Raw genomic sequence first — 20,898 nt, forward strand, 5'->3', positions numbered from 1 at the left:
GATTTGTCAACAAAATAGATATACTTAATACACTAAACCAAATCCTCATTCTTTATTTTATTTGTTTTAAACTTAGGTTACCTTAATTAAACTAATTTTATATGTAATAATTAAATTATATGTAATAATTATTATTTTAAATTATACAAATTCATAAAATATAAGTTATTAGTTATAATTATTTTAAATTTTATTAAATCGTATATTTTAATTAAAATATATTTAATATTAATTATTTCAAATTTTCTTTTATAGTATCATATATTATGATTTGAGTAAATTCATATAAGAATATTAATTATTAAGAATTTTATTAAATTATATATTTTAATTATAATATATTTAATAATAATTATTTTAATTTATATTTTACAGTATCATATATTATGATTTGAGTAAATTCATATAAGAATATTAATTATTAAGAATTTTATTAAATTATATATTTTAATTATAATATATTTAATAATAATTATGTTTAAATATGATTAAATTATTTATTATTGATATTAATAATCTTATTAAAATTTAAATAACAATAACAATAATAATTTACCAAAACAAATTTCTGCTAATTATTAAGAATTTTATTAAATTATATATTTTAATTAAAATATATTTAATAATAATTATGTTTAAATATGATTAAATTATTTATTATTGATAATAATAATCTTATTAAATTTTAAATAACAATAACAATAATCATTTACCAAAACAAATTTATGCTAAGGCTATTCTAGTCATTTTAGTTTTTTCCATTATGCTATTACACCTCTATTCCATTCAACCAAACACAAGATTACTATTACGCCTCTATTCCATTACATTCAACCAAACAGTTGATTTGCTATTACACCTCTAATCCAATACACCTCTAATCCATTACACCTCTGATCCAATACAGCGAACCAAACGTGGTGTTACTTTAATTTTAAATAACAAAATTTAATTATTTATATAATAAGTAAGTTTATATTTCATATATAAAAGCTTATAAATAATACATTTATATAATTTAAAATGTTATATTATATGTGTATTATAGTCTATTTATTAACTATAAAAAATTATGAAAATTGAACAAGATTTTAATTTACAATATATCAATTTTTTATGACTCATAAAAAATTATAATTTGTACAAATATGCTTTAATGATGATTAAGGTTTTTTATTAGCATTATATCTAAATTATCAAAATACTGATATGTTTTAATTATATTTATTAATTATTATTTTGAATAATGTTGTTTTGCATTCTTTATATTATATGAGATGATATGAAAATTTTCAAAATTATTAAAAAATTATTGATCTACAATATATTCAGTTTTTGCTATTGTATAAATTCTTTAATTATTAATTGAAATTTTGTTAATATATTTGAATTATTTTCAATAATTTGAATAATGAACTAAAAAATTAATTATAATAATTAAAAATATATTATTTAAAAAATAATTAAAAATTAAAATTACAACATTGAAAACAAGTGAGAAATGAACAAATTATGGCCCTTAATCTTAGTTATTGTATCATTCATATTTGGCAAGGGAAAGCAACTGAAACAGGTTTAGATCAGTCTGATAAAACACTATATCTCCACTATTGCTGACGTAATGATCTTGTGCGAGGCTTGTGATTAAATTCTTGATCAAATGAAATGGAACAGCACCTGATTTCTTCGGCTCCCGATAGAATTTTCCTATCACCGGTTTTGCCGCTTTAGTCTGCAAAATCCAGAAAACACCCTTCATTTTATCTTATGAAATCAATCGGTTTAATTGTTTCTAAAGAATACTTTACATACAGCTTCCACTAAGTGATAATGAGGGATTTGAGGGAAGAGATGATGGATGACATGTGTGCCAATGTCATGGTGGATATTATTGAATAAACCATAATCACGATCCACTGTTGTAAGCCCTCCTCTGAGATAACTCCATTCCTGTCATGTAAATGAACAAAACCTCTCAAGTGAACAATTTTTTACTCTCAAATGCATACATACAAAGTTAAATTGTAGGTTACCTTGCCACGGTACCAAGGTAGTTTCTGCTCATGGCCATGGTGATGTAGGTAAGTCACTAAATCTAGCCATATCACGAAAATCTACGAAACCAGAATAAAATGGCTCAGCTTGATGGATCGAAACTTAGCGCAAATGACTCACACAACTTGACGTACCAAGTAGGGAATGCCATAGAGCTTAAACATGTGGGATGGACCAACTGTAAAGGATACGTAGGCAAGTATAATAGCCATTGTAGACCAACAGGCAGTGGATATCATCACAAGTTTCCTCTCTTGGGGGCTAAACAAGTTGCTGTAAGGATTGAAATGAGATCCTTCTTTGCCTGGGCTTCTATGCCACTGTACTGAAAACAAAAGATAGCCAAATTTAACTCCTTACTAGCCATTATGTTAAATCTTTTTGTCGACTAAAACAAAACAAGCTTTCTCACCAAATACACGGGGAATGCAAATAGGGGAAAGGGGACCGTGAATCGCAGTAATCGCGTACTGGTGTCGAGTTTCTTGTAAATATTCTCAGGCATCTGAGATTAAAAACCAAAAGTATGAAGGGTTAGTCTGCAACCTGATATATATAGCATGGATGAATTATAAGAAAAATAAGGTCGAAAATGTTGTACCGGAACCCATGACTCATCCTTTTCGACATTTCCGTGGTTCTGATGATGAGTTCTATGGCTTATTCTCCTGTAAGATTTTCAGATTCTGTTATGTAGTTGCAAGCATACAAAATAAAGAACAAATATTTACCTGATTGAACTTACCATCCATGGTAAGGAACAAGAATTGAAGAATGTAAGATATGTCCCACCACACTATTCAAAATAGCATTGTCTGAAAAGCTTCCATGACCACTGCAAATCCAAAACTAAGATAAAGAGTTATACTAAAAACAAGAAAAAGGAAATGAAGTGCACTATTACCAATCATGTCCAAGGACAAAGACAGCCCAAAACATGGTTCCTTGGGCAAACCAGTAGATTGGCCAAAACAACCAACTATTGCAGTAGACTGCAGCTGCTGCTAATGCAAAAACCACACTGACATCCCTAAAAACATAACTCATTGACCTCCATGGATTCTTGATCCAACACTGCTTCGGTATGGCAGCTCGGATATCCGCAATCCGGAATGGAGGAGGTGAACTCGGATCAAAATCACCTTGCTCATTCATTCCATTGACATACTCCCTTTTCAACTCCATTGTTTCAAATCATGTATCTAGGATGAGATAGGTGACCAATGGTTGCTTTATCTCCACTCCTTTCGAACCTTTATATAGATGTGAACTTAGAATTTGATATTTATGCTAACAAATCCACCTAATTGGAATTACCCTCGAGATATTAATGCTTCCTTGCAACAGAAAAAGTGAAAAAGGTTAAAAAGATTATTCAGTGTATTTGCAAAAGCTTTCAAAGTATGGAAATGTCTATTTGTTTATTGAAAGAAAATTTCATCTTCCAATCACACACACAATTCCTTTTCAGGGTTTTTCTAATTTTATCATAATTACTCTAATTAATCTATCTTCCAACTCTCTAAATTTTTACTAATTTAAAGTAAAAATTAAGCATAAAGACAACAAAAAAAAATTTAACAGGCAAAGAAAATAAATTAACTTTTTATCAATCTTAAATTTGATACCAACACTTGGCTAAATGCAATAGTAAGGAAAAATATTGAGAACGCAAATTTGAAATGTTAAAGATCATATTATTAGGCGGAGCAGTCATAAACTCTGAATATGAAATATAAAAAACAATCTTAAATTTAATTCAGATTTCGAAAATAATTCCTAAACAATGTGCTTAAATCCTAATATAATTTATAGTTATTATATTCAACAATTCATGTAACATGTGTGTTGTATTTGCGGGCTAAAATCAAACACGATGAAAGTGCCAAAATTTTCAATAAACTTAAATAAGTAAATTCTCACTTAAATTATACCATTTTCTCATTTTATATATTTAGTCCAAAACTATATAGAAAAAGTAGCAACATCATTTAACAGTGAATTTTATATATAAGCCTATTGAATATTATAAAATTAGTGGATGTGTAACTTTTGGGCACAACAAAAGTACATGCAAACATCAATCCATCAATGGCGATTTTCCAGAATGCTAAAAGGGTTTGAAAAGAATGATTTCACTGGCCAGACCAACTTAGCATGGAATGGAAGTCAATTATAAGGAAAAGAAAGAGTAGAAATTCCAGTAAAACAGAAGTTAATAAATTGTTCTGTTTTTTGGGGAATCAAAACCAACAAATTCTACTTTTTTCAGAGTGCAGGGAACAAATTCTAAGACCACTAATTGAAGTTTAGCTTGATGCACAAGTAAGGAAACCAAAATTAATAAAGAAAAAGCTTGTTTACACTGAAGGTTCCAAGAAGCTGGAGCAGTAAATCTGAAAAGAACACAACCATGATCTTAATGCAATCCCCCTCATAAAAGAGATTTTAATTACTAGAGTAAATAAAAGAGAGAATGCAATTTTTATGTACCAACCTGAAGAGGAAGCTAGCTATCAACTTATGGCTTCTCCACTCAAAAATTTTCGACCATTTTTATTTCCTTAAGGGCAAGTTATCTTAGTTGGTCACCCAACTTTTAAGCCACTTTCATTTTAACGCATTTAATTGTACACGTCACATTATTTTTATATTTTCATTTTGGTCACTCAATTTTTAGGTCACATTCATTTTGATCGCCCAAAAAGTTCTTTCTTTTTCCTTTTTTTTTAGTATGGATTTTGGGTCAAAAAAATCAAAGATTAAAATGAATAAGGTTAGAAACCAAAATAATATATAAAAAAATTATTTAATTGTACTTGTTTATCTCATAGGAAAAAATTTTAATTTTCTTTTTCTAATATTAAAATTTTAAATTTCAAAACATCAAAATAAATTAAATAAATTATTGAAAAAAATTATCTCTTGATAATGTCAACCAGTTTGTTACTACAATATAAAAATTAATTAATTTAATCTCCTTATAAATTTTAAAACTTTATTTTATGTTTTCAAATTATTCTTAACGAAATCATCTCAAATAACTTATATTTAATAATTGCCTATAAAACTTAATTGTTTTTGGATAATTGCAAGAGTTTTTTCTTTACTTTTAGCTTAGTATGGAAGATTCAACATAAAATCAAAAGAAATTTGTGTTTCGTAAACAACTATTAAATATGAGTTTTTTGAGTTTATTTTAATTTTGAAACATAAAATAAAATTTAAATTTTAGAAAGAAATTAAATTAATTAATATCAATACTATAGCAACAATTCGGTTGACACTATTAAGGCATAAAATTTTTTAATTATTTTTTTAATTATTTTTGGTGTCTTGAAAATTTTAGAACTTTCGTAAGGAGGTAAGCAAGTACAATTTGACAATTTTTTAATGTATTGTTTTAGTTTCTACCTTTTTTTTACACTGAGTAGTACTTAAAAGGATTTTTTTTTTTTGGTGATGAAAATGAAAGTGACCTAAAAGTTGAGTGGCCAAAATGAAAGTATAACTATAACGTGACATGTGCAATTAACCGTAGTTAGAGATTTAACGCTTAGGTAACTAAAATGAAAGCATTTTAAAAATTTAATGACGAAATTACAAAGATTTTATTTTGGGTGAACAAAATAAAATTGCCCTAAAAATTAGGTAACTAGGTGGTTTACCTTTTTTTTTTTAAGTAAAAATTAAGCTATGGGATGGATCTTTTATAAGCAAGCCCATAAGTAAATTAATAACTTTTTCACATTTGGAAACCCATGCCGGATGACAAGTAATTAGAGGTCGCAAACCTACGGGTTTGGGCGGGGGTATAATTTTTGGATTCAAATTAACTCGAGTTTGGATTTTTTCAGATTTAAAATTTTTTGGATTCAAATTTTTTCGGGTTTAAATTTTTTAGAATTGTATCAGATTTAGTTGGACGAGCTTAAATAAATTCAAATATTTTTTATATTTTAATTTATTTTTTACGAGTGAAGGCAAGACATTTTCTTTTCATCAATATTAAATTATAAGTTTTTAAAGAGATTAAAATATAATTCTATGATTGTATGGATTTAAAATTTTACGATTTTTAAAGGGTTAGAATTGAAGTATAAATTTTAAGAGGACCAAAAATTAATTTTACCATTATATTAATTCACAAACTTACAATTTTAGTGTTCTTGTGTTTTTTTATTTTTTAACTTTGAATCAATTTTCATAAATCACTGGCATCGTTATAAACAACATCATAATGACAAGATTGAGGTTTTGAAAATTTTGAGATATCAGCTTTAAGTTTTACCATATCACGAGTAGATAAAAACTACACTAAAAATGTACCAAATATTTTTCTAATATTAAAAGATTTACTACCCAAAAAGTTAATCTAGACAGCTGGCACCTAAATAATTCTTATTTTTAATAATTTTAAATAATTAAAATTTAAAATCATAAGTAAATTTTGAAAAAAAATTATGTAAAAAATGTATGAAATTATCATAAACATACATATTATTAAATTGTTACGTATTATTTAATTTACATTTAAATTTAAGAAAACTAAATATATAAATTTTTTATTTTCAGATTTTTTGAATGTCCATTTATAAAATTATTTTAAAGAATAATAATTTAATTTCTTCATTTTTAACGTCTATTTTTCTATGTTTTTACTTTCAATTGTTTATATTCCATCACATATTTTACCTATTTTTGTAATGGTGTTAAAATATGAGTGTGCCATGTTGTCATCTAAAATAATATTTTTTTAAAAATTAGGAAGTTGTATAAAATTTTAAAAAATAAAATTATAATAAAATCTAATTGAATTTTTTTACACAATATTTTTTTCTTCTTCAAAAATTTCATGAAACCATCCAAAGTACCAGAATTTCCACTAAAATTATTTCTTTATTATGAAGGAAGTTAGATAAGAATCAAAATCAAATCCTGCAATTTCCAAAGTCATCTAACTAGCATTACTCAAAACATCTAGGAAAAAGAAGCAATCTTTATTGGTAAGTATTTCATGTAAAAGGTGAAAGGAAGAAGAAAATTGACCATTTTATCAATAAAGGTCCATTTCTAACTTTATTTACGGAAATGGACCACTTTTTTCATTATTTACCGGAATAGGCCGAAAACACTAAAACGCGTCCACTTAGGAGCATTTTAGGGAAAAGTTTTAGCAAAACGCGTCCCTAAGGGAGCGATTTTGCCATGTCAGCACAAAACGCTCTGACGTGGACACGCTTTGCTGACGTGGCAAAATCACTCCCTCGGAGACGCGTTTTAGCCCATGTTTTTCTAGGGTTAGGGCTATTTGCATGTTTAGTGCCTAAGGTTTGTGGGTTTAGGGTTTTAAGGTTGTAGTGTTAGTATTTTGTTAAAATAATTTAGGGTTTTATTTATTTAGGGTTAATAATTTTAAAATATAAATCAAGGTTTAGAGTTTTAAAAAAATTAATTAAATTAGGTTTTAGGGTTTTAAATAAATTAATTAAATTAAGGTTTAAAGTTTTTAAGAATATTAATTAAATTAGGGTTTAGTTTTTTTAAAAAAATAATTTTTGTGTTTAGCTTTTAGGGTTTTTGTAAAAGGGTTTAGGTTAAAGGTTTAGAAAAAATTATATTGACAAGAAGGATTTTGTTTTTTTCTACAGTAGTTTTAAAAAAATTAATTTTGAGAAGACGGTTTTGAAAAGATAATGTCAAAAACACTTCAAGCAGGATGCACTGTCAGCAAAATTACTGAAAAAAGCTCCCACGTGGACGTTCTTTTTCTACAGTAGTTCCTAAAAAAATAATTTTGAGAAGACGGTTCTGAAAAAATAGTGTCAAAAATGCTTCAAGCAAGATGCACTGTCAGCAAAATTACTGAAAAAAGCTCCCACGTGAACGTTTTTTTTCTATAGTAGTTCCTGAAAAAATAATTTTGAGAAGACGGTTCTAAAAAAATAGTGTCAAAAATGATTCAAGCATAATGCACTGTCAGCAAAATTGCTAAAAAAAGCTTTCACGTGGACGCTCTTTTTCTACAGTACTTCCTGCTTAGCCTAGGCTATAAATGAGCCAAATTTCATTCTCATGTTGCATAAGTTACAGCAAGAAAAATTAGAGAGGCTAAGTAGAATAGAAATTGAAGATGAGTGAACGTATTAGTGTTGTTATTTATTATGATGGTGAGGTCTGTGAATCCGAGAACGGCATTGTTTTTTTATTAGAGAACACAACGCGACTGGTTTTTAACCAGAACATAAGATTTAACAGAACTTCGTAAAAGACTTAGGCGCAAAATCTTCGGAACGACGCTAATGAGAGTTTCGTCTACTAAGTATCGATTTTATGCTTCGATAGATCCCGTAACATATGACTCATTTGATATTAAAGGTGGTCGTAGCTTGGAGGCGATGGAGTAGACTCATCTCGCTAGTGGATCACTCTATCTTGAGTCATATGTACAATTTTCATCGCCAAATGAAGCAATTGCAACCGAGAGGAATACACGACCCTACTCGACACTCTGTTAGTGGGAGGCAGAACACAGAAGCACCTGTGTTTGGTGGCAGTATGGAATATACAACTCCTACACGACACTCGATTAGTGGATGAGACATGCACCTCAGTGGGTTGATGTTTACTACAAGACGAGCTTTGTGCTTTTGGATGCTTCCATTTGCACCGAATTTTGTCTTGAACACCCACTTCAAACCAATTGCATTTTTATCTTCCGGCAAGTCGACCATCTCCCAAGTTCCATTCTTTTCGATGGATTGTATCTCCTCCATCATTGCCTTTTTTCCATTCTTCCTTATCAACAGCTTCTTCATAATACAGAGGATCTGAAACGGCTAGAGCAAATTAATAGGATGCATAAGTGTCATCATCATATTTCGGGTTTGGCTTTTTTACCCTTGTTGATCTCCTTAGTGGAATTGGCTCGTCAGAAGGTTCTTCAAGTGTTGTAGATGTTGCTGGTGCAGGCTCCTCTTTTTTATCTATAGAATCTTTAATGGGAAAAGAAATCTCTTGTTGTACCTGCTCTACAGTCATATCCTAGCTTGCATTTTCATCAAACACTACATCTCTTCTACTTGTAAATTTTCCACTATGAGGGTTATACAATCTATATGATTTGGATTGAGTACAATAACCAATGAAAATGCATTTTTCAGACTTCTCATCAAGCTTTTTACGAGCATGAGAATTTACCAAAGCATATGTAACACACCCAAAAATTCTTAAATGACTTACATTGGGTTTCCTACCACAACAAGCTTCATATGGAGTTTTGTTCATGATAGTCCTTGTTGGTGAGAGATTCAATAGATAGACGGATGTTGCCATAGCTTCAGCCCAAACTAATTTGAGAGTCCCTTTGCTTGTAACATGCTTCTCGCCATCTCCATAACAGTTCGGTTCTTCCGCTCAGCGACACCGTTCTGCTCAGGAGTCTAAGTAATTGTTAACTCCCTATGGATGCCACTGTCCTCACAAAACAGATTGAACTCTTTGGACACGAACTCTCTACCTCGATCTGTGTGAAGAATTTTGATATGGCAACCACTTTGATTCTCCACAATAACCTTGAATTTCTGGAACTTTTCAAAAGTTTCTGACTTGTTTTCCAAAAAATACACCCAGGTCATGCAACTATAATCATCAGTGAACAGCAAGAAGTAACGGGTCCCACCCAAGGACTCCGTTTGCATAGGACCACATAGATCAGCATGAATCAATTCAGTAGCTCTCCATGCTTTTCCAACAGAAAATGGCTTCCTAGTTTGCTTTCTATAAATGCACCCCTCACATAAATCAAGAGAGCCAATTTTTGGTAGTCCAAAAACCATACCTTTATCACTCAGTAATTTCAGGCCTTTAATATTGAGATGATCATACCTCAAATGCCATAGCTTCGAGTCATCCTTTACACTTGCAGTAAGAACAAAGTTCTCCATATTTAAAACATCCAACGGGAACATCTTGTTTGGTGTCATGTTGACATGGACTTGTTTACCTGATTTTTTTGTTTTTGATGATACATGCATCATCATTAAATACGACAGCATATCCACCAGCCATTAGTTGTCCAACATTTAATAAATTGTATCCTAAATCAGGAACAAACTGAACATTGTCCAAAATTTTTCCTTCTCCATGGCTATTAACGATTTCCACAGTGTCTTTTCCTTCAACTTGCATCTCCCTTTTGTTCCCAAGCTGCACCTTTATCTTTTGTGACTCGTCAAGCTCCTTGAACAAGGATTTGGTGCCCGTCATGTGATTCGAACAACCGCTGCCCACAAACCACAAATCACTTGGCTTATGGTTAGTATCAATACAAGCCATAAAAAGCTTATTTTCTTCCTCATTTTCTGATGCAAAATTCATTTTTTGGTCTTTATACCAGCAATTAGCTTTTACATGCCCATATCAATTGCAATGGTAACATTGAATGCCATTTTTTGTGTTACCTTGCTCATTCGATTGCCTTTATCCATCATACTTTCCTCTGCCTCTGCTTCTTCCATAACCACCACCACGACCTCCACAAAATCCTCATCTTCCTCGACCTCTATTTGTTGAACGGTTATTGTCGCCTTTCACTTGAAATGCCTTCTCTTCACTCTTTTCTGCTGATATATTGATTCTCACCTCATGAGATTGAAGAGATCCCATCAATTCATCAACGGAAAGAACTGACAGATCTTTGGACTCTTCTATAGTAGCCACCACATGATCAAATTTTGTCGTCAAGCTTCGCAAGACTTTCGCTACAATTGTCTCGTCTAAAATTTTCTCGCCGTAAGAGCGCAATTGACCGACTATTATCCTTGTTCGTGACAAAAAATCAGCAATTGATTCACCATTCTTCATCATCAAGGTCTCAAAATCACGTCGTAGTGATTGTAATTTCACCACTATGACTTTTGAATCACCTTGATACTCTTTCTGCAAGATTGACCATGCTTCATTCGATGTGGTTGCTGCTGCAATTCGAAAGAAAATAGAGTCATGAACTGCTTGCTGGATAATGAACAATGCCTTAACATTGTTTTTCTTGAGTTCTTTCAACCTCCTATCTTCTTCTTCATCAGGTTCAAGTATGTCAACGAACCCGTACTCCACCAAGTCCCATAGCTTTTACGATCTAAGCAATGTCCTCTCCTTGATGCTCCACCACTCATATTTCTCACCATTGAAAATGGGTATGAGTGGTTGAGAGGAAGAAAAACCAGCTGATGCCATTCCAAAAACACTCACTCTCTTCTCTCGTGTTTCCCAAATACCCCAAATAAAGTGTTTCTCTCAAATCCCTAATGGACCCAAACCTCACTTTCACTCAATTGCCTAAAGGATCCAACCTAGCTCCGATGCCAAACTTGTTGGAGAAATAAACGTGAAAGAGATAAAATAATGTGTAGGAAAGTTGCTCACTTATAATGAATTCTGAATGCATAAAAAACAAAGCATAAATGCCTATATTTATAGGCTTACATAGAAACTAACTTGACACAAAAATATTTAACAACTTATTTGATCAAACTAAAAATTTTGAAACTACCAAGATACCACCAAGATTTTCAAACTAATATGTTATTTTGAGTTAATTCTCAACAGTTTTTAGTTTTTTTTATATAAAAAAAAGTCGAATGACAAATGATGTCTCTACTATGTTATAATTTACAATTTAGTATATATTCTTTAATTTCATATAATTTGGTTCCTCTACATAATATCATTGGTTAGTTGAAATAGTTGAACCTTGATCAAAATGTTGAGTTCAATTTTTTCCCTTCAAAATATTTATTCCAACTTCATGCAAAAATATATGTATTGTATTAGAAAAAATGTTTTTAAGAAAAATTCATGTAATCATTTTATCGATATAATTAAAGATTCTAATTATTTGGACTAACTAATGATAATTGTATTATATCAAATTAAAATATAATGACTAAATCCCAAATGTGAACATGGTAGAGAGATCGAAACTACAATTTTACCATTTATATTATAATGACTAAAAAAGGTTGTGTCAATAGTTAGTTCATATATTTAGCACCCAAAATATTTTTGGAAGCTAATGTGGATTTTTTAATAACACTTATTCCATTTCAATATGTTAAAATATTTTTTATTAGAATAGTATTTTTTTTAAAAATAATTAAAACAGGTTAATTATTTAGACTAATTAATGTTATTGTAAAATTTGAGAACCAAATTATATCAAGTTAAAATATAAAAACTAAATTTCAAATGTTATTATAATAGAGGGACTAAAACTGAAGTTTTACCATTACAATTATAATGGCAAAAAAAATCAACAAAAGGCGATTGGATGCGTGTCAGGAGGTGTTAGGCATTCCTTTTATACAGAGTTAGTAGTATGATTGCAGAACGCTTGGTCCTGTATTAATTAATTATTTATTTTAGATTAATTTATAAAGTAAAAATTTAAAAATTATAATATGCCTCTTTGTATATTTGTAATTTAGTTTTTTTATTTTTATTTCAAGATTTTTAATATTTTTATTTTTCGGATTTGAAATTGTAAGTCTAGTGCTTAACATTGCTAAAATATATCTATTAAAATCAAGTTTATTACAACGTTATTTTTTTATATATTACTATAAGTAAGTATTTTTTTATTTCAAAATATCATTTCAACAAAATTAATAAAATAATTTTAACAAAGTTAGTAATTGAACTTGAATTTTTAAAATTTAAAAAATAGAGAAACTAAATTCCTAGAAAAATTAAATTCCAAATATATGTGATAAAATATTAAAAAATTTTAATCCATTAAAAATTTTGGAAAGTATCTTAAGCTAAAGTGCTTATCTATTTGGAAGGAATTTTTTAAAGAAAGTTTACTATTTTTCAATTATTTATGTTGAAAAGCTTTATGAGATCCTAAAACTGGGAGTGCTTTTATGAAATTTTTTCTGAATTAGGTTAAAGGCTAAAATTTAAAAGCATCATCGATTTGATGCAATAGGTGGATATCAATTTTAAAGTAACTTTTTATAATTAATTGATTAAAGAAAAAACATACTAATAATTAGGTGATTATTAATATAATTTGTCCTAATTTTTTTAACTAATATAATAACACATTTAGTCCTATTCTAATTTAGCCATAAAATAAAAAAATTAAATGGATTAATGAATATAGTCATCTATAAATTAAAGCCTTTATGATATGAGTAATAAATACATAATTTCATAACAGTTGGGAAAAATCAACAACGCAGCCTGCGTATATATATTTCATTATTGTATTTAATTTTTAGTATGTCCTGTAAACAAACCAACATCGCCTTGAGATTCATTGATAACAGACTAAACTCCTCCTCCCTCCCAATCCCCAAGCTGCTGCTAACCTCTGACTAACAAACACAAATGCATAGATGCCGATTAAAACTTTATACACTGGATGAAAATGGACAGCGAGCATTTGGCTCTTAAAACGGAATAAAAAGATACCTATCTATGAATTTATATTCTGCTTATGTCCCGACCGAACACAAAAGTTGTGAGCCAGTTCATAGCCACATAGAATCTGTTCCTCCAGCTGACGACTCGTGTTAGATATGCTGAGCGCCATATAAACCAGCTGACGAAGCCTGCTAGAGATATCCCTTTTGCCTCCTATAAAAAAGAATCAAATAAGTCTCACAACTCATCCAAACTAATAGCTCAAATACGGGGAAAGAAGAAGAAAAGAATCACCTTGCTCTGTCTTAGATCAACAAGAGCCTTGAATCTGCCCACAGTTGCCATGCTTCCAAGATGCTTGTACTCAAACGGATCCCCCAAGTTCATGTCCTTAGCACCGTTGGCATGTCCTCCACCATCTTTACAGATTTTATTCAATAGGTTTGCCAGATACTTTCCTTGTCGCTCAGCAACCTGAACAGGATTGAAATATTGGCGCCGCAGTTGTTCGAAGCAACAAAAGGGTAGGCATTATCAATCTCCCAGGTGTATAAAGAGAACTATATATCTAGTCTAGAAAGCTAATATAGAAAGTTCATCATAGAGTTTGACATTCAATTGATACACAACTTGGGTCCAACCCTGTATTGTACCTGTGTTTTGGATTGAAAAGAGTAGTTCGAAAAAAACACCATACGGAAGAATCAAATTTAAATTAGAAGTAGGTAAGAACAGTTAACTTAGCCAAAACAATGAATTCATGTAGTAACAAGCATGCAGGAAACACCCAAGTCCAATTTCCAATGGAACTGGATGATGTTATCTCGAACTTTATGAGAACAAAAAGACTTGAAGGAAGGCACGGAAAAGGTTGGGGTCCTCGCTTACCTGCGCTAAAGCCGGAAGGACTGGTTTGCCAGTACTTTCCAGAAACCCGCTGCAATCACCAATTGAAAATACATCTTGCACAGTAGGAACCCGAAGCCACTCATCAACACCAATCCTATTTGTAAAAAGGAATTGATTTAGGTGAACCAGCCGGTATCTTAAGTTTTATTTACAATTTATGAAAACTTACCAATAATTTTTATGCCAGTTGGTTCAAAACCTCATAAGGTGCATATTACCATGCCAGCAAGAAAATCTTCATAAAAATAAAACCAATGTCACTGGGATTTTATCTTACCTTCCACCCGGAGATTTCGGAAGTCCTAGAGAGTTCACAAAAGGAGAAGGACCAACACCTGTTGACCATACTAACAATCCATAGGGAACCTCGGAACCATCAGTGAGGACAAGATTTTCAGGTTTAACATCCTTCACAATCCCACGAACTAGACGAACTCCTGACTGAGAAAAAACTACTTGATCAAATAAAAATAAAACGATAAAATCCTCTCTTCTCAGCAGCCTAACAGAAGATATTTAAACTCCTTCAATGGAGTTAGAAAGCTAAAACAATATTTGCGTCAATCAACCATCTTTTACCTTCGTTAAATGCTTAATTGCATAGCGCCGGAGACGATCATCAAAGGAAGACAGTATCTCATTCGCCTGAAAAAAAGATAATAATTTTATTATAATTCACAAATCTCCTCAATTCAGCAACTTAAAACAAGGCAGGAGCACAAGAAGAATCTCAAGAAGGTCTTCAAGCTTCCAGGCAGAGTTCGGAAAGCCAGCACTACATAAATGGCCAGTACGGAGGAATAACTGATATCGTAGTGAAACAAACCTCAATCAGTGTGACATGGATATAGTCTTTTACATGAGTGTATCTTTCATGAACATCCCTCCTAATAAAATCACTAAGTTCACCACTAAACTCAACCCCGGTCGGACCACCTCCTACAACAACACAATGCAGCAATCTACGTTTCTCTTCTTCAGGAAGCCCTGCCTCGACACCGAACCAATAGGTAAAACATATAATCATACTCAAGAAATTATTTTCCATTACAGAAGGTAGAAAAACCAAAGTGTGGCATTACCCGGCACATCAGATAGCATCAAGTTGAGAAGTAGCTTCCTCCGAATTTCCTGAGCATGGTGAACTTCACGCAGAAAAATTGCATGTTCTTTCACGCCATGGATTCCGAAAGTCGATGCCTGTGCTCCTGATGCAATTACCAACTTATCATATGAAATCTTAAACTTCCATGGGTCCAGGGTGTCAGTTCCATCAGTAACAGTCTCACAATGCACCTTCAAATACCCAAAACCAAATATTCCATGATCAAAAGGCCAAAGATCCAAAATTTTCCTACTGCATTTTCTTTTCCACCAAACAGAACAAGAACAAAGAATTTTCCGAGTTCAGTGAGGGAATGCTACCAACAAGCTTAATTCAACAATTGCATTCTACAAAGCATATCTAGACATACGATCCATCACTATTCTCTAGTTCAAAAAACCAGAAATCTTTAGTAAAATTAAACTAAATTCAATACCCAAAAGCCCAAAGCCAAAAATTTAAACAATCAAGCTAATTTTAGGATCATAAAAGGACTCCCAGCCTTAAATTAACATTCAACTCAGCCAACAGTCAATGCCTTTTGATTTTAGTTCTTCCAAAACGGAAATAATAACTAATTAAACCCAATAAATGCGGCATGTTGTTGAAATACCTCATGGTTTTCAGTATCCACCGCAGTAGAATTGGCAAGAAAAAAATAGGATCCAGGTGCTGAAGAGATGGAGGGCTGAATCCTGGCAATGGGTTCGGCAACGGACCTGAACTCAAGAGTCCCAACACAAGTAGAAGCCAATAGGGGAGTAAATACCATATGGTTCCTAGGCGAGACACAAACGATGTCATACAGCTTGGGGTCCAAGCCTTTCATTAGCCTGCAACCAGCCCATCCGGATCCTAACACCACCACCCTCGGTTTGTCGTGTGGCTTGGTGGGTCCGAGACCTGATGGCTGAGCCTGAGCCGAGGCAGGGGGTTGGTTGGCGGTGCTGAAGTGGGATAAAGAAGCTTGAAGAAGATTTTTGGTGATGGGGGTTTTGGATTTGATAGGTGTGGAGAGTTTGATCAAGTTCCTATACCAAAACATGGCTGCCTGATTACGTTTCTTTCATAAAACAATGAGAGATTGCTTCGGGGGAGGACGTATTGGGATTTGGGATGGGAGAGTTTCAGTCAACTTCAGTGGCACGTGTCTGGTGATGGTTGAAATTTGCATGCAAATAGAAAGGCCCATTCCCCGACTGGGCTAAAATTTTCTTAAAGAAGCATCATACTCCATTTAGACTGTGATTAGAAAGAAATGGTTAAAGTACATATACACCTTTAAGTAGGCTATAGCATGTTACTAATTTGGTTATCCTCTCATTTGTGCCATTTAGATCATGGGAAGAAGTCATGTGTCTACTCCAAGCGGCATATCTGTTTGGGTCTTCCATTGAATTTTCGTGAAGAAGGAAAAGGCATCACTTGCAGAAGAGACTCCTATGGAAACATGTGGGAAAGAGGAGATGCAGACCAAACAAGTCATCTATGGCAATGCTAATGCCATCATTCCCATTCACTGAGAGAGAGTAAAACATTGGCAAGTCAGGGTCAACACATTTGAGTCCTAAAGTCTACAAGTCAACAACAGATTATCTAGGATAGTCTCTGTCAGATGGGAATACTGGGCAAAATTGTCAGTAGTTAATATAACTCCTTCCTGGCAATTAACATGGTCAAGCATTGTGTTCCTTTCTCCTCTCTTGCTGCTTTCATTTTGCTCTTACTTTGTTTTATCTTTTTATTAGTTGCAATTGGTGTGTATTTGAAAGGTTTCTTTATTAATGTAACCAAGAGAAAAAGGTGACGGTAAGCTTTTGGCAAACCTTTTCAAACATTCTTAGATGAGCTTTAATTTTCAGGTCATAAAAGTATTCCACCCTGAAAGCTCCATAGCTAACAAAGCGTCTAAAAGGTTGCAGAGGCAGAAGACGAATAATACTCCTTACAGTGAACATGAGTATACTGATGGAGACCAGATTTCACAACATAAAGACAACAGGTGTGTTCCTCAGGGATTAAAGTCAATGGAAGGCACAGAAGTTTATAAGACCATCTCAAAACCGCCTCAATATGAGCTTGCTTGCTGGGTGTACTGGATTAAAACAGTTGTAGACTGTAAGTAAAAATCTAACCATATTGCTCATTCAAATGATTTCTCCATTGTCTGAAATAGTGGATTCCAAACTAGAAGTATACCAAAAAGTTTCCCATAAACTACAAGTATTACCATTATCATAAAATAAAGGTCGTGGGGGCAGGAGCAGTGATTCGGGATCACAAAGGCTCTTGAATTGTTGGCTCATATGTCATATCGTCATGTTCCACTTGCGACTAGCGTAGAAGCGGACTTATGGGCCCTTCGTGACGGCTTTAGACTTGCTAAGAGCTTAAATATTAGGCATTTGGTCATTGAAGTTGAAACTACTTTAATCATTCATTTCATGTCTAATATAAATACTACTAATCTACTGTTATCTCCAATTATGAATGAATGCAAGATGCTCCTCTGTCTATTGATTTCTAAGAGTATTAAACATATCTTTCGAGTTTAGTACGTATTCGGAACAACCTTCTTGATAATTCCTCTTTGGATTGTAACTCTTTTGATGATTTCTTTTGTATTGGTAACTCCCCTCATAGCTCCTTAATTACAATTGTTGAGGCGGATGCCAGAAGGGACATTTTGTTCATGTAGAACCTTTTATCAGTGAAGTTCCTTTCTTGACAAAAAAAGAAAAGAGAAGAGGTCGTTAATGAGTATGTTTACCTTGAAATGACAATATTACATTTACATCGTCGTCCCATCACTTTTTAATTTTTACATACTAAAAAAAAAAAGGCATAATGCAACAGGAACAGCTATAAATACAAATCTAATTGTCTTATTCACTAAAAATTAATCCCTTAAAATCATAAAAGACAAAAAGCTCTTCACTTACTTCCAAGCAAGTGTAGTTACATGGAATTTTGACAAGTGGAGTTCTTTTGAAGCTAAACATGTAAAAATTTGAACTTTATAGTCATTTCTTTTCAAGGAAGGGATTATTTTCAGAATTTCAGTAAACTGGTTAAGAAGTTAAGTTGAGTGCAGAGAAGTTTGAGTAATAAAGACCAAAAGTCAACATTAAGTTATACAAAATGGGAAAGATGGCTGATGACGTGGAGAAAGACGAGGACCGCGGTGGTCCGTGGCGCTGCAAGCGGTAGCGGGACTGGAAGAAGATGACCTTTTTTTTTTTCTTTATAAAATGATTATTTTGTCTTTTGGTAGTTTCTTGACTGACTTTCATTGGGCCACCGCATTGTACCAAAAACCAGTTAAGCCTAATCTGTAAGCCCAAAAGCTTTTTTTTTTGGCAAACAGGAAAGTATATTTTTATAAAAAAATTGATAATTTGTAGAAAATTATGATTTTTCTTTAAAAAAATTGGAATTTTTTAATTTTCATGTCTCAACTGAAAGTTGAATAGATTGAAATAAAAAATTAAATGTCTAATCGATTCGACTGCGATTTGATTTTTAAGATTTTATATATTATCTGTTATATAGTTATTTAAATGAACCGACTCTTTTAGATAAATAAAGTGTTGTCCGTTAGATAATTAATTGAATCTCCCAACAACAATAAGGTATTATCTCATATCATGATTTTGTCTACTAATCCTATCACAATGTTTTAAAAAACTTATTTATAAGAACAAGTTCATTGAATCAGGACTCTCTCGATTGATGAAAATATTAACCCTAAATCTTAGAGGAAAGGTGTATGGAACTTAGAATGAAGGGTCAAAAGCGTATGAAAGCAAAATGAGGAAAAAAAATTTGAGGACATGGCACTCTTGGAGCACAACGTGGATGTTGTAGCGCCTATGACGTGTGTTGCAACACTTTTGGCCATTTTAGCCTTGTTTTTATCTTTAATTGCGAAATTTCGACTCTTTGATGCCAGGTCTAACTTTGAAACCCTAGATCATACAAAGACATATAAATAGCATACTTTAGACTGCGTTAAATATGTGAACTATTTTGTTTTTATCTAATATTCTAACTTGGACATTTAGTTCTTCTTTATTTTTCAAGAGTGATTGTTTGGAGATTCAATAACTCTTAAATTGAATTATTAAAATAAAATTTTTCTTCTTTTTTTCTTTTATCTTTTTCATTGTTATAATTATGTTATTACTTATCTTTTTGTGTTGATTTGAATTTCATCATGAGTTAATTCTTCCAAGTGATTGAGGAAGGGTAGGCCAATGGATTAAAAATTGAAATAGGTTAAAGATTGTGTGGTGTAATGTTTCGGGGTTGAGTTGAGCTTCAAGAATCCAAAAGCAAGACCTACGTATAAACCCAACAGCACGTAAATATAAAATGTTTAGTAAATTCAAATAAAAATCATTATATTTACCTTACCTTGATGTGAGCATGTCAAGCATATATCTTAAGAAAGTTGTACGTTAAACTAGAATAAGAGAGCATGGCAAGGTTAAAGCATTTGAAATAGGATTAAACATACCTTGAGTGCTTTAACGTACACAACAAGGTTTAGCATAATCATTTTCATTCCACATCTCAAGATTCCAAACTAAGTAAACGCATACTTACAACATTCATAATTCTCACACAAATTATAATCACATCTTGATTTCATTAATTATTGTTACTAAAACAAGACTTTGACACACATGTTTTCACTAAAATACATCCATCCAAACATCGAGAGAGTTTTTAAAGAGATAGTATATACCCTTTGTTTGCATACTATGTCCACCAATAGATTACACACCAGAACTCCATATCCACATCGAACCCATATAAAAATCTGCATATAACCTTAATTACCAAATATTAATAGATTTCAAGCGAAAATTTCGATGGAACTACTATTAAATAGGGCATTGATTTTATTAATTTTCTTTTTTTAAAGAATTTAAATTGAAATTTTGATAAAATTATGAGAGATCATTTGCTATATTATTTCTCAACTAAAAAAATGGAATAAATCACAAACGGTCCCTCAAAACTTCAAGATAAATTTTTGAAAAGAATAAATTAATAAAACTTTGGTTAGGTGGTAAGGTTTTACACTTGCAATTAGCATGAGTTTAAATCTGTTAAGAAATGGCTTAAAATTGGTAGTGGATTGTTGTTGTTGGTAGTGGGTTGTTGGTGGTAGTGGATTAGTGGATGGTTGTTGATGTCCATTTTCAACCACAAATCTTTGCCAAAGTTTTGGACAATTATGTCCTTGAACTCTCTTATAAATAGAGAGGTTCATTAGCCATATTAATCATCCCAAACCAAGAGAGAGCAAAGCTTGTTCTTTGAAAGCTAGGATTTTAGCTTTCGGGTTTTCTATAGGGGTTGAGAGTTGTGAGGTTCTCGGGTTGTGTCTT

At 31.8% G+C, this 20,898-nt stretch overlaps 2 protein-coding genes across 3 annotated transcripts; both read right to left on the bottom strand.

Moving 5' to 3' along the window:
- Positions 1-1,537: 1,537 nt before the first annotated feature.
- Positions 1,538-3,240, bottom strand: LOC107956656 (acyl-lipid omega-3 desaturase (cytochrome b5), endoplasmic reticulum-like). Its single transcript, NM_001327646.1, is given in 8 exon segments — positions 1,538-1,732; positions 1,813-1,950; positions 2,034-2,114; positions 2,190-2,375; positions 2,468-2,560; positions 2,657-2,723; positions 2,801-2,890; positions 2,960-3,240. Coding segments are annotated over 8 exon segments (1,131 nt in total).
- A 9,979-nt stretch (positions 3,241-13,219) lies between these two features.
- LOC107954186 (internal alternative NAD(P)H-ubiquinone oxidoreductase A2, mitochondrial) lies at positions 13,220-16,743 on the bottom strand. 2 transcript variants are annotated; one of them, XM_016889676.2, is made up of 9 exons: positions 16,113-16,743; positions 15,477-15,690; positions 15,221-15,381; positions 14,974-15,039; positions 14,672-14,835; positions 14,374-14,488; positions 13,780-13,959; positions 13,534-13,698; positions 13,220-13,432 (listed from the first exon to the last, which is right to left on the bottom strand). In XM_016889676.2, the coding sequence occupies exons 1-8, from the start codon at positions 16,542-16,544 to the stop codon at positions 13,546-13,548; spliced, it is 1,485 nt and encodes a 494-aa protein (XP_016745165.1). In that variant the 5' UTR covers positions 16,545-16,743; the 3' UTR covers positions 13,220-13,432; positions 13,534-13,545. The 2 variants fall into 2 exon arrangements, with proteins under 2 accessions (XP_016745165.1, XP_016745164.1); XM_016889675.2 differs by having other exon boundaries at positions 13,220-13,436.
- Between the last annotated feature and the right edge of the window lie 4,155 nt (positions 16,744-20,898).

The sequence above is a fragment of the Gossypium hirsutum genome, chromosome D07 (assembly GCF_007990345.1).
Source record: "Gossypium hirsutum isolate 1008001.06 chromosome D07, Gossypium_hirsutum_v2.1, whole genome shotgun sequence".
In the NCBI taxonomy this organism is placed as follows: Eukaryota; Viridiplantae; Streptophyta; class Magnoliopsida; order Malvales; family Malvaceae; genus Gossypium; species Gossypium hirsutum.

Excerpts from the sequence above, each read along its gene's own strand:
- LOC107954186 (XM_016889676.2), bottom strand. The coding sequence starts at position 16,544 with ATGTTTTGGTATAGGAACTTGATCAAACTCTCCACACCTATCAAATCC. Across the intron at positions 15,691-16,112 it reads TGGATACTGAAAACCATGAG|GTGCATTGTGAGACTGTTAC; the intron begins GTATTTCAACAA and ends GGGTATTTGAAG. Across the intron at positions 13,960-14,373 it reads TCCTTCCGGCTTTAGCGCAG|GTTGCTGAGCGACAAGGAAA; the intron begins GTAAGCGAGGAC and ends AATCCTGTTCAG.